The 14,784-nt window shown below is 36.0% G+C and overlaps 3 protein-coding genes across 3 annotated transcripts; 1 reads left to right on the top strand and 2 right to left on the bottom strand.

The window, feature by feature from the left end:
* Positions 1 to 1,466: 1,466 nt before the first annotated feature.
* On the bottom strand, positions 1,467 to 4,924 carry LOC131803910 (uncharacterized). Its single transcript, XM_059125814.1, has 2 exons — positions 2,362 to 4,924; positions 1,467 to 2,248 (listed from the first exon to the last, which is right to left on the bottom strand). The coding sequence occupies exons 1-2, from the start codon at positions 4,871 to 4,873 to the stop codon at positions 2,238 to 2,240; spliced, it is 2,523 nt and encodes an 840-aa protein (XP_058981797.1). The 5' UTR covers positions 4,874 to 4,924; the 3' UTR covers positions 1,467 to 2,237.
* A 476-nt stretch (positions 4,925 to 5,400) lies between these two features.
* LOC101894066 (uncharacterized) lies at positions 5,401 to 9,030 on the bottom strand. The gene has a single exon (XM_005191861.2). The coding sequence runs from the start codon at positions 9,028 to 9,030 to the stop codon at positions 5,401 to 5,403; it is 3,630 nt and encodes a 1,209-aa protein (XP_005191918.2).
* A 2,100-nt stretch (positions 9,031 to 11,130) lies between these two features.
* On the top strand, positions 11,131 to 11,471 carry LOC131804538 (larval cuticle protein 9-like). The gene is made up of 2 exons (XM_059127545.1): positions 11,131 to 11,142; positions 11,199 to 11,471. The coding sequence occupies exons 1-2, from the start codon at positions 11,131 to 11,133 to the stop codon at positions 11,469 to 11,471; spliced, it is 285 nt and encodes a 94-aa protein (XP_058983528.1).
* The last annotated feature ends 3,313 nt before the right edge of the window (positions 11,472 to 14,784 follow it).

Below are 14,784 nucleotides of genomic sequence, written 5' to 3'. Positions count from 1 at the left end.
TTGTGTATTTCGGATATCGCCTGAAAGTAATGCTGGATTTTTTCACACAAAGGTAGTGGTCCATTCTACCCGCTGCCCTAAACTCTAATTTAATGCGAGATTTCGTGTCCTTTCGTTTCTATTTGTGACCTTTATAACGGCTACAAAATCAGGAACATTTTAGTTGTTGGGCCATTGCAATACCTGAATATATTGCGGACATCTTCGAAAGCAATAGGGCTAGTCCTCCTGATCTTAACCCTGCTCTTGTAAAAATTTTCGTTTGGATCGGGCGATAATTGCAATCTATATATAATAACCCCAACCTGTGTTGTAAGGTAAAAAAATACTACAAAATATATACACTCCAATATTATAAATCAAATTGAAAAATTCGCATGCGATAAAAAATATGAAAAAATAAAAAAAATATCACAAAATAATACAAAATCTATATTAATATCATTATTGGCTTCATCTGGCGGACATATATAGCTAGATCGACTCAGCTCGGCGAGATAGGAAGATCCATATATACTTTCCAATGCGGAAAACCAATATTTCGAGGTGTTACATAATGTTTAACCCAATCAAACTTATAATACCCCCAACACATAGTGTAGTAGGGTATAAAAACAGAATCCGTTGGAGTTGGAGTTTAAAATCTTAAAAATTCCGAATATAGGGAAGTAACGTTATTCTGGGGTCTATACGAAGACAGACTGTAGTGCCCATTATGCACCTCAATTTTGAAACATATCCCATGAATAATGTCGCTTAAATCATAAAAATACCGAATATAAGGAGGTTCCGTTACATTGGGGCAATACGATGACTTGGGCCTGCATATACAATTTTCCGGCATAGACTGGACCCATTACGAACTTAAAATACCGTGAAAAATTAAAAACTAAAAGTTAAAATCATACAAATACCCAATATGGGGAGGTACCATTTTATGGGGGCTATATGAAGATCTGGACCTGCAAAAACCATTTTCTGTCACAGGTTGTAGCACCTAATACGAACTTTAAATACGAAAGTTAAAGTAATGCTGCCGAATAATGTCACTAAAATCATTAAAATACTGGATATAGGGAGGTACCATTATATATGGGCTGTATAAAGACGTGGACTCTGCAATTTTCTGTTATGATCTGCAATACCCATTAGGAACTTCCAATACAATTCCGGTAAACAATGTCGCTAAAGTCATCAAAATACCGAATTTTTGGAGGTACATATATATGGGGGCTATAACTAAACGTGGATTTTATAGCCTAGTTATCAGCCTATTTAAGTTTCATCGGAAGCTAGAGTGATTATATATTTCGAGGTGTTACAAACGAAATGACAAACTTAATATAACCATACCATAGTACCCGACACCATAGTTCCTGGCTTTTCACGAATCGTTTACCCTATAGATCCTATAGAATCCTCGATTGCCTATGTTTACGCGCGTATTAATAAAAGATGTTGCCGGCTTGGATGTTGGTTGAGTACTAATTTTATTTAAAAAATATTGTCCTTAAGAGCTACATATGTTATTCGAACTTAGCCTAATGCAACCTAATAATAATTCTTATCTCTTCTTTCTTAATCCAGTGATCTTCTCTACCTACTGTGTGCATAGATAAGTGCGTGCGTGGGTCACAACCTTTATTATCATAAAACTTATCGTATGCACCAGTGTACATGATCAATGAAGGTTACACATATGGATTTAATGGCTGGGAAACTCACATATGGATTTAATGGCTGGGAAACTCACATATGGATTTAATGACTTCTTGGAAATTGATAACATTGAAAATTCTATCTTAAGTACATAAAATTCATAGCAAATAAGCAATAACATTTATGACAGATCTACATTACAATTTATTATCTAAGACACTTAATTATTTTATTACTTCTTCTAAGCTAGACAAGATAAAAGAAAGATTCATGTTCATATTTTTATGAACATTCTCCCGGCCGGCAGATACTTTATTTAAACATTCGGCCTTCCTTGGAACTGAATTGCTGCTATCCGTCTCCTTATTATAATTTTCCTTATAAACTGAGTTAGCAATATTATAACTACTATGGTAACTAAAATAAATGACATGTGACCAGACCAATTATGAAATTCTAAACCTCTTAAATTTAGTTTCTGCTTCTTCAAATCGTCCACGAGCGTCTTTAGCTGGCTGATCTCATTGTGATGTTTCACCAATACGTTTCCAAGGGGTTTTATGGCTTCTTTGTCGGCTTCACTGACGTCCTTTAAAAGAATAGAGTGAAATTGAGTTGACATTTCATTTCTTACCCGATGGACCGCCACTAGAGTCACTTTGTCAATTCTAGCCGTGCAATCTGTATCAAGGGCTAGAATACCTTGTTGTGGAAGTTCTATGATGGATTGCTGCTTTTCGGAACACTTAATATGGGCCGTTGCATTCTTAAACGTCTTAAAAAGCCAATTTCCCTTTTGCCTCAGCTGTATCCAATAGGGACTGTTTTCAACTTCATCGTACGTGCAGTTTATCTCGATGCGCGGCCTCAGGGGTGACAGTTCGCAATTGTTGGTCGACGCATCTCGCCAGGGAAAATTTTCTTCGCATACAATCTCATCTCCCAATGTGTTTTTACATTCGTTCAACATGACTTGTGTCAGATAGTGGAACGAATCCAATTCAAAATTGTACACGATGTATGGCGACCTTATCCTTGCTATCAATACCGCACCGTCATGTTCAAATGGAATCGGGATTACTCTATAGAACTGCGATGACTGTCTGTTGAAAAGAGGTATCTTCAAGTCGATCACCAATTGTGTGCCGATATACATTCCACGTCCCCTCATCAAATGTAAAACCTCCTTAAGTTCTGTACCAGAAGATTTTCCGGGTAAAACATATTTCGTGGGCAGCTCATTTCGAATTTTAAATATTTCCGACTGCAATTTCTCCGGACTTATGAGCACAGGGTGTATATGACCATTATTAATGTCCAGTAACAGGTTAATGACTTCCTTTAGCACCTCGTCACATTCGTCTATGTATTCATGGATTTCTTTAGTTATAATAAAGAAACGAATAGATTCTCTATAAACGAAGTAATTTTCGTTCATGGTGGCGGTTATGTTATCAATTTTGCACTTTATCTCCACAAAGTGCGAATTGACTTCCTCCGTTGTTCTTTTTAGCAGATTGACCGTGGAATCAACTATCGATGTCTGCTTTTTTGACAATTCTTTTAAGTCGTACTGGTTGGCTAACAGATTTCTCATATTATTTTCCATCGCCACACGATCATCGTCGTCCATCACACCAAATGCCCAATGTTGAAAAGACCCTATGAACTTCAATGGGGCTCCTCTTCTTTGCCGTTTATCATCCCTCATGAAAAGCCGATTATTCGCCTTGATTTTGTTTACTTTATATTCCATATTGTTTATTACCGACCAGCACTGGTCTTCAAATGTTTGGAGCCTTGGACATATTTCTTTAGAGGCGTTGAGCAATGTGGATGCAAGATCCAGTGTTTCTAAGTACGTTTTCATTTCAAAATATACAATCATGTTCCATGAAGACGAGGCCATGTGGATTTGAGAGATTGGATCAAGATATATTGCCGTCGAACTATTTAATTCTTTTACTGATGAGGCCTTAGTCGTCATAATCAGACAAAGATTTATCATCATAGTCCATATCACAAAGGAATTTGCTGTTAATCTTGGTAACTTCTTTGTTGAGTTCACTTCGACCTCCTTTTTCTGCGTATCTTCTACCTTTTCCTCTTCAGGTCTCTCATCTTCGTGCTCTAATGGGCATAATTTATGTACTGGTCTTTTTATTTCTCCATTTTGTGTTTTCAACGTTACTACTCTCACTATTCCATCTTTGCCCGGTTGTACCTCAGTCACTCTCGCCAATGGCCAACGAGCTGGGTGAGTCTCTTCATTTCTGATCAGCACGATCTGTCCCACTTCCAGATTGCGATCTTCTTTTCTCCATTTTGGGCGATTTTGCAAAGTAGTCAAATATTCTTCTTTCCACTTTCTCCAAAAGTGGGTTTTTATTCGTAGCAGCAGTTTCCACCTGCTCACACATGCTAAACTTCCTTCATCGATCTTCGCCGGAGCTTCTAATAAAGGGCGTCCAACTATGAAATGCCCTGGCGTTAAGGTGTCGATATAGTCTGTGCCGCTTCCAAGATCATGCAACGGCCTTGAGTTTAAAACTGCTTCAATTTGAGCTAGAACCGTGCTTATCTCTTCATACGTTAATTTTATCTCGCCAATGATTCTTTTAAGATGGTATTTCATTGACTTAACTGCAGCTTCCCAAATTCCTCCGAAGTGAGGAGCTGCCGGGGGGATAAAATGCCATTTTATTTGTTCATTCTCCAGAATTGGCGCTAACGTATTGTTGCTTTTTATCGCCTCTATATAATCTTTATCTAGCTGCCTTGATGCCCCGACAAAGTTCGTTCCGTTGTCGGAATATAAATCGCTTGATTTTCCTCTCCTTGCGAAGAATCTTCTCAGCGCTGCTAAAAATGCTTCTGCCGTAAGCTCGCTAACTGCCTCTAAATGCACCGCTTTCGTCACCATGCACACAAATACTGCTACGTAACCCTTCATAGACTTGGTTCCTCTCGTTTTCGAACATCGTATTTGAAACGGACCCGCGTAGTCTATTCCGCAATGTTTAAAGGGTTGACTTATATTCACTCTACTCATTGGTAGATTTCCCATTAACTGATTTCGTACTTCTCCCCTATAGCGCGTACATCGTGGACAGCACCTGACGCAGAGTTTTATTCTATTTTTGGCTCCGATTATCCAATATTTGCGCCTTAAAACATTTTCCATCAGCCGATTTCCTCCATGCAATGTTTCCATATGAGCTCTCCTTATAATATTCGCAGCTAATCGTGATTTTTGAATCAGTATTGGATGTTTTTCGTTATAGGTTAGCTCTGACCAACCCAGTCTTCCTCCTACTCGCATAACCCCATATTCGTCGAGCTGCGGATGCAATGATGCTATATTGCTTCGATGATTTATTGCTCCTGAAGTTTTTAGCTGACTAATTTCCGCCGGCCATTCAATTTCTTGGTGCATTTTGATTAAAGCAATTTCGGCCTCTTCTATTTCTTCCGCAGTTAAGTGCTCACCTTTTACCTTATTTCCTCTCAGTTTTTTAATAAATCGTAGAATATAAGCCATGACTCGTAACTGCTTTTTAAATGATGACAACTTCATAAGTTGGTCATAGACGCTTTTTTCTACTGCCGCAATTTTTGTCGTTGCTGCCACTACTGTCGGATTTAACTTGGGCCATTCATTTTCATTTTTTATCAGCCATTCCGGCCCTTTCCACCATAATTGACAGTTGGCCAAAATCTCAGGAGCAACGCCTCTGGAGCCTAAGTCAGCTGGATTTTCTTTTGATCTTTTCTCTTCGCAGCCACGATTGCAATTTGAGAATCCACTTTTAGATAAACTACTGCCGCATATGCCTTTTCGGACGCATCAGCAAACCCGTGTAGCTCTACTCCACTGACTGGTGCTATTTGAAACCATCTTGGTATCTTCACGTTCTTTATTACGTGGAGACTATACGCAAATTTCTTCCAGTCATCACTCAATTTTCCATCCAACGGTATATCCCAATCTAATTGCTGGATCCATAACTGCTGAATAAATAGTTTTGCTGTTATGGTTACTGGTGTCAGCCAACCCAGTGGATCAAATATTTTCGCTAGACTTGATAACGCCATTCGTTTGGTCACCTTGTCTTCCTGTTTTACTTCCATACTGAATGTAAAGCAATCCATCAGTGGACTCCATTGCAATCCTAGCGTTTTCAAGCAGTTATCTTCTTGAATTTGCAATACTTCATTTTCTTCAGCCCGATTTACAGCTCTCAATATATCCGAAGAATTTGCTATCCATTTTCTTAAATGGAACCCATACATTTCCAGTTGTTGAGCTATATTCTCTTGTACTTCCATACATTCTAGTTTTGAATTCGCTCCTGTAAGTAAATCGTCCATGTATAAATCTTCTTTTATTCTTTTGGCTATATCTTGATTCTCGCATCGATTTGCAATTTCTATCAGCGTCCTTACAGCCAAAAACGGTGCTGATGCGGTGCCATATGTCACTGTGGTGAGTTTGAATTGTTGCACTGGCTCGCTCTTGTTATTTCTCCACAGGACATATTGGTATTCTTGATCTTCTTTGTCTATGTTTATTTGTCTAAACATTTTTTCTACATCGGCTGATATGACAAATCTCCAAGTTCTCCATTTGGTAATAATATCAAATATGTCCTTTTGCAACTTTGGACCTGTATGCATAATGTCATTCAGCGACTTTCCATTTGATGTTTTCGACGATGCATCAAACACCACTCTTACTTTTGTGGTTAAGCTGGTTTCACGTATCACTGCTTGATGCGGCATATAATATTTTCCTTGTTTTCTCTCTTCTACTTTCACCATGTGTTTAGTTGTAATTAGATCATCTATTGTTTTTATGTATTCTGCTTTCAATTTCGGACATCCTTCTAATCTTTTCTCTAGACTTAAAAATCTCGCCATTGCTCTTTTATATGATTCTCCCAAACGTCTGTCTTCAGCAAATGGCAATCGCACTACAAATCTTCCCGCTTGATCGACTCGTGTTGTTTCCTCATATAGTTTTAGACAGTAATCATCTTCTGCTATCGTTTCTTCATCTTCAATCTCTTCTATTTCCCAAAACCGTTCTATTGTCGTCGTCGCAGCTGATCTCACGTTATTTCCTCCGGATTTCATCTGAATTATTCCGGAAAGAATCCATCCTAGTTTTGTATTTTGTGCCACTATCTTCTCTTCATGGCGAACACCTTCTTCCAATATTTGTTGGAAAATGTCCGCGCCAATTACCAGATCGATTCTTTCGGAATTATAAAAATTTGGATCTGCTAGAGTTATGTTTTTCCATTTCTCCAAGTCGTAATGGAAATTGTTGTCAGGATGAGCTGATGCTAATTTCGGCAAGACTAGTGCTTCCGTTATAATTTTATTGTTGCTGAAAAATCTCGGCCTTATCTTCAGCAATACTTTAGATTTCGCAACGCCCACCATGGTATCTCCTAGACCTCGTAATCTCACCTCAGTCCTTGATCTTGGTAATTGTAGCAACTGCGCCGCATCTTCGGATACAGAAGTTATCTGTGATCCTTGATCTATCAAGGCTCTTAAAGTGATATATTCTCCATACCAAGATTTGACTCGAACTTGAGCTGTAGCAAGAAGAACATTTGTTGTTGCATGTGTGGTCATGGATTTTGTGTTGCTTGTTTTTTCCAAGTGGACTAATGTGTTATGCTGTAATCCACACTTCTGGCATTTGGAATCACTCAGGCATCTTTTGTCTTTCGAGTGCTTAATACATCTGAGGCACATTTGGGCTGCTTTCACCCAACTAAATCTATCGTTTGCCGGTTGTGCCGCAAATTTTCTACAAGCCACAACTTCATGTCCAATCAGCTTACAAAACCTGCATTGCCTCTTTTCCAACCCTCCGGATTTATCTTGATTTTTATACGTTGCTGAAACAGCATATTTTTTGCTCGTTGATGCTTCCAAGGCCTGGTATTGCTGTTCTAAGAAGTCCATTACATCTTCAAGTTTTTGGATCTCCTTTGATTTTTTGACGTTCTGCTCATATTGAATGAGTCCATCTTTATCCAATTTCCTTATTATTATTCTGGCTATTATAGGGTCCGCATGTTCCAACGGTATACCCATTGCTCTCAACGCGTGTATGCTTTCGTTAACGCTATCTACCAAATTTCGTATGCTTGCTGCAGATAGACTGTTTATATTCGGGTGATCCAAAATTTTATCAATCAATTTCGTGAATAAAATTCGTTTGTTGTCATAGCGTTTTTCTAATAGTTCCCACGCTGCTTTGTAGTTTGCGTTGGTCACTTGCAAATGTTGCACCAAACGAAACGCCTCTCCTCTCAGATTAGTTTTGAGGTAGTATAACTTTTGTACCTCGGATAGTTGAGCGTTCCTATCAACCAATTTCTTAAATAAATCGTGGAAGGAACTCCATTCCTCCATATTTCCATTGAAACATGGAATCTGTATTCTTTTTAACTCCACTGCCTGAGATTCTTCTTTTAGGCCACCTATCTTTAAAATAATATTATTTATTTTCGTATTCATTTTCCTTTCAATATCTTCCAATTCATCATCCACTTCCTCCATTCCATGTTCTGTTGTTAATTCTAAATGTAGCCGTTTTATGTCGTCGAATTGCTTTTCCCATGAAACCTTCATATTTTCCAGAGCATATTTACTTACTCCTGAAATATCTTCTTCTATGGAGTCTGAAAGCTTCAGGATCTTTCTTCTGAATTGGGAAAGCACTGCATTTTTCTTATCACTGCTAGCATGAGTGGTTACAATGGTTAGTTTTCCATCTCCTTCTTCGCCTCCTTTATTATTTCCATATGGATGTTGAAACTGCAGCATCTGCCTCATTTGCTCTTGTATAGATTTCTGCATTTGTTCCTGTTGTATCTTCATTTGCTCTTGTTGTTTTTGCCATTGTTCCTGCTGCAATTTGAACTGGCTTAGCATACTCTCCTGTAACGCTCGAAATTGTTGCTCCATTGCCTCATTGTTATTCTCGGTGTTCTTTACTGCCCCAAGATTTTCGAGCGCTTCTACTTTCCGACGGCCCTGTTCCACTATTCCCATCTCTGGCTTTTCGGGTTCATCTTTAATTTTTTGTATTAGCTCCTTGCATTCTTTGTAATAGCTCTCAATTCTGCCCCATATGTTCTCTTTAAAATATGGCTCATCTTTTTGTTCATATAATTCTAATTTCGCTTGATTTGTCCTAGCTTCCTGCATTTTGTTCTCCAGCGACTTTGAATTTGCTTCTAAAGCAACCTTCCTAGTCGTTCCCGATTTCAGCTTCTCTGAAATCTCTAATATTTCCTTGAGGATTTGATTTTGGGTTTTATATAAGGTATATCTTTCTGCTGACATTTTTATTTGCTTCTTTGGATTAATAATTGGTTTACTTTAATATTTGCCTTTAGGCCTCTCGGTTTTCTTAAATTTATTTCGTCTTAAAGTCTTTTTGACTAATTTCTCTTTCTACAGTTTATTATTCTTTAATAGTTTTACCTTTATTGATTTAAGCTCTTCTGTTTCCAATTTTCCGCTATATTCTGTATATATTCTAATTTCTTAGCCTCTTTGGCTTTTTAATTTTATGATTTTTTTTTTACTATAATATTTTTTTTTCTATTGGATAATATCCTTGTTTCTTAATTCGTCACTATTTTCTGTTTTTTTTTTTTTTGTATAATATTCTTTTCACTGTAACTTTCACAATTATTTTTTCAAATAGAATTCTTTCTTAAATTATATATATATATTTTTTTTTTGACAATATTCTTTTCAATGTGGCTTTCACAATTATTTTTTCAAATAGAATTCTTTCTTAAATTAGATTTTTTTTGATGTGCACACTTTTCCGGTCACTGATTCTTTTTTCTCTTTCGAAGGTCCACTGTTTACGCGCGTATTAATAAAAGATGTTGCCGGCTTGGATGTTGGTTGAGTACTAATTTTATTTAAAAAATATTGTCCTTAAGAGCTACATATGTTATTCGAACTTAGCCTAATGCAACCTAATAATAATTCTTATCTCTTCTTTCTTAATCCAGTGATCTTCTCTACCTACTGTGTGCATAGAAAAGTGCGTGCGTGGGTCACAACCTTTATTATCATAAAACTTATCGTATGCACCAGTGTACATGATCAATGAAGGTTACACATATGGATTTAATGGCTGGGAAACTCACATATGGATTTAATGGCTGGGAAACTCACATATGGATTTAATGACTTCTTGGAAATTGATAACATTGAAAATTCTATCTTAAGTACATAAAATTCATAGCAAATAAGCAATAACATTTATGACAGATCTACATTACAATTTATTATCTAAGACACTTAATTATTTTATTACTTCTTCTAAGCTAGACAAGATAAAAGAAAGATTCATGTTCATATTTTTATGAACAGCCTACGTGATATCGTTAATGTTAAATTCCCAATTATAATTTCAACAACACTGCTTTGAATTCCCGAACATCTCCGAAGTCCATTCGCCATCCCATATCCCAAATTCATCTTATCATGTTTCTACATGAGTAGATTGTAATTTGTTTTAGTAAAAATCAATAAAACGTCCGATTTTTACCTCCAGGAACGGGATAAATCTACACTTCTTATTTCAAAACGTTAAGTGGGTCCTTATGGAGATCCTGTGAGAGAAAACCACGTTACATTTTATACCAAATATTACATATCTAACACTATGCCTTCCTCAAATACCAAATTCAGTATTTTTCATGTTCTTAGTACGTTTACAAATAGCCACCCGCAAATCTCAAACCTACACACTAACAGGGAACCTTATGCCGAATTTCAAAGTTATTAAGCACAATAAGGTACTTTTCCTGTTCTTGTTTTTCGAATTTTCAAAAAAGGTTTATTTAAAAAAACCTTTGGTACATCTATCCTACATCCTCTTTGGATGTGCGTTTGTGGATTTCTTATGATTGTTCTTGCTCAAATTCAACGAAGTTTCAACAGAACAATATCTTCCGTCACACCACAATAGACACTTAGATTCTAGTTCAGCTTTTCATGTAATTTCTTTCAAAATAAATAAATTGCAAATTTCATTTCGTCCCAAAGGAGAAAAAACATATATTTAACCTATGTTTGTTTTAAATCTATCCCATGTCTCAAGTTTTAAGATAGGATCTCGTTGCCACACCTTTTTCTATGCCATTATTTCTTTCTCTAATGGATGACCCATATTGGATTTGAAATATTATTCGGATTTCCGTTTTTTAAATTATTTAAAACCTGATTTTTTTCAGATTTCAAAGCATAAACCAACTGCAGCAACTCATTAACATACTAAATCACAATTATTATTACCGAACTAGTTTTTGATATTAATAATAAGAACAACTACAAAACTTCTTCATATAAATGCATGCTGCAATCCTAAGCAAGTCAGTTAAGTTCTGGAGACATAATCAAACTAAACCCTAGATCAAAATGAAATTCACTGTGAGTATTCGTTGTCCTCCTTAAATATGAAACTAACAACACAAAATATTTTCTAGATTGTTCTCCTTGCCTGCCTTTTCGCTATTGCTTTCGCCAATGAGGAAGCCGATGTCATCAAAGAATTCCGTGAAGTTAACAAGGAAGATTTCAAATATGGCTACGAATTGACCAACAAAATCCGTGCCTTCCAAGAAGGTCATTTGGAGGGTGAGAAGACCTGGTTGGTCAAGGGTGAATACGAATTCGTCACCAAGGATGGCAAACACGTCAAAGTGACTTACACCGCCGACGACTACGGTTATCATCCCAAAGTAGAACATTCTGAATAATATAGTTCAATTTCGCTTTAGTTATATAAATATTTAATTGTTATTATATAACAAATAAAAAATAGAACAGTGTTTGGCTTGCTTGTTTGGGATACCATAGTATTTTGTTGTTGCAAAAATCGTCAGGCAAAATCCCATTATTGTTGTTTTTATAAAAACAACGTTTGTTTATGAGTGGAGAACGATAGTAATGTTTACCAGGGGGTAACGCAGGGAATACCTAGGTTTCGGAAAGAGCCACCAATCCTCATCAGTTCCCTATTCTCCCCAGAAGTTATTTTAAAAAAATAACTTCTATGACAAAAAACATTTTTTACCCATGTGACGAGATCGTAAGCTCAATAGAAGAGGAACAAAAGAATTATATAAAACTAAAATTCTTTTGGAAAATCTTCTAAATCTTACAATCGCACTTATAAACATTTACATCTTTCTCCACTTGTTATGCTTTCGTTCCACCTGAACGAAGTAACATAACCATGTAAGTTTGTTTTGTCTGTTACAACAAAAACCCCTTCGTCGACCGTGCCTGTGTCTATTAATAGAACAGTGTTTGGCTTGCTTGTTTGGGATACCATAGTATTTTGTTGTTGCAAAAATCGTCAGGCAAAATCCCATTATTGTTGTTTTTATAAAAACAACGTTTGTTTATGAGTTGAGAACGATAGTAATGTTTACCAGGGGGTAAGGCAGGGAATACCTAGGTTTCGGAAAGAGCCACCAATCCTCATCAATTCCCTATTCTCTTGCCTGACGATTTTTGCAACAACAAAATACTATGGTATCCCAAACAAGCAAGCCATTGTAAAAAAAATGATTATTCAGCATTTCGGAGACAACGCCACACTTTCCAGATAATGCCAACCGAGAGGGTGTTAGTAGTCTTGGGAAACCTGTAACATTTGCCGGTAAACAATTAAAAATATTATATTACTAGCTGGCCCGGTCCGCGTTGCCGGCCCGTAGTTTTTGTTTATTATGCATATTTTTAAAAGCATAATTATTCACAGATATGACTGATATAACTGTTCACGTACTGGTAGATTAAAAGTGTTTTAAAATATCTGTACCCATTTATAAGCCGTGGACTTCAATGTTTAAACCGTGTGCTTCAAATGTGTGGATGTGCTATACAAATCTATTAAAATGTGTATATGAATCTTATCCCCATGTAAGGGATCAAATTAATTTTTAGTATGGTTAAAATCGTAGCAAAATTTTACAGTCAAATGAGAAGCAATTTGGAATTTACTGTATTTTGTACACCTCATAATTGAGGGCTAAATGATTTAAGAATAGGCAAAGTAAATTACTTTTTTAACCCCATTAGCACCTTGGATTGTGCATTAGAGTCCTCATAAGTCCCCCTAACCATGTCGGTCTGTTTGTCCGCCAAAAGGTGGACTTGAGGGGATACTATTGCATGGAGAAAATTCTAAAATTTGTGAATATGTTGACATTTTTGTGTAAGATTTTTACCCCCCGAATACACATTTTTAGCCAAATCCTTTGAAATATGGTAAAATCAGGAGGTACATTTATATAGGCACTACTCCGAAACATCGACCTACTTTGAAAACTTTCTTCTACCCCTTATAATCCAATATGGCAAATAGAGGCCAACTCAAAATTATAGGTATTTCACACCCATTACCGTAAGATGGGAATTTTTTTATTTTCCATTTAAATTGTAAATTGGAGACCCCATAAAGTCCATATTTTTCATCATAGTATAATTCAATGTCGATTCAACAAATATTCGGTCCCGTACTACTTTCTTATATTTGTAATTTGTTCATGTTCCCACAATTTATTTCATATAGATGTACATTCCAAATCTACGTTCCCAACCAATATTCTCTTGTGAGTTGCAAATTCAATAGAATACAAAATTTTCCTTTCTGACCACACATTAGGTGTGAAAGTGGAATTGGGGATACTCCAATGTGGAGACTTTACTTAAATAATTCCTATGTGGCAATTATCTGTATGATGATTCCCTTCCCCAGGGTAGCATAACAAATTTGTTTAGCCAAATCAATTGATGAATGTGTTCAAGACCAATATGGGCCCTACTCTAAAAATTTCAAATTTTATGCGAAGAGGTTCTGTACCCCCTTAGACACAAAGATGCCTAATAAGGGCCAAAAAATAAAAAGGGACTAAGACCCCAAAAATAGCTTGAATCATACGATGGTTATCTATATATATAAAAGGAAGTTGTGTTAGTTACTACGCTTATAACTTAAGAACCGCTGGACAGATTTTAACGATTCAAACAAATTCGGAATTGTCTCTTTTCCGAAAAGGATAATATCCCAAAAAATCGCGTAAAAATGTGATATATTAACATTTTCATTTTGACTTTTGAATTGTACAATAGTAATGTTTTATTTTGCATGATTTTTTTCAATTTTGACTTACTTTTTTCTAATGTACATTTGTAGTGTTTTTTATATTTCATTTTTGAATTCGAATATTAATACAAATAAATTGATATTGACTTGATTTCTTGAGAACTGAAATTGATGGCGGGTTACATGGAAGTGTAGTACCGAATTATGCGGTGGCGAAACGGAATAGAGGATATCGAAATAATTAAACGCGGTCACACCAAAGTTAAAAGATAATTACTTTTTCAAAATCGCTAAAAACTCACGAAAAAAAGATCTCATTGCACAAATTTTGAAATCGGGGAAAATCGAAAAAAAAAATTTCAATGAAATCGAATTTTAAAATAATAGTACATTCTATTGACAAACTTTGTAAGGATCTTTAAGCAGTTGTTGTAAAAAATCAGGTAACAAGTTGAAGATTTTTACAATTTGTTATTATTCTTTTGTCAATTTTTTTTCAATTTGTATTATCATATTGAATTCAGTTGATTTTTTTTGAACAAAATAAAGAATAATTTTTCACTATATACAATTTTTCACCAAAATAAGTGCGAAATAAGATATAAACTGACATCTACCTTTCAACTCCAGGGCCTATATCGTGGTTCAGCTGGAAGATGCGGACACATTTAAATAATCAAAAATGACCGAAAAAGCCAAATGGGCCTCATCTCAAAGCGTGAACATACCTTTTTTATGTGACAATAAGCCGTCCAATGAGAGATCAAAATGCAAAATTCTTTGGGAGTACAATCAGGAAAATACCAAATATAAAAGGTGCAAAATAGTAGAGCGAATGGGACTTTTATTAAGAAAAGGATTTCTATCCTCCCAGAAATTTTTCCCAAACATTCAAGATACCTTAAATCGCTTTTGCAGGTCATGATATAGATCATAACTCACCGATAAGGGTACAA

Source organism: Musca domestica, unplaced genomic scaffold (genome assembly GCF_030504385.1).
Source record: "Musca domestica strain aabys unplaced genomic scaffold, Musca_domestica.polishedcontigs.V.1.1 10, whole genome shotgun sequence".
Classification (NCBI taxonomy): domain Eukaryota; kingdom Metazoa; phylum Arthropoda; class Insecta; order Diptera; family Muscidae; genus Musca; species Musca domestica.
The sequence above is the reverse complement of the archived record's forward strand: the minus strand, read 5'-3'. Positions and strand labels throughout refer to the sequence as shown.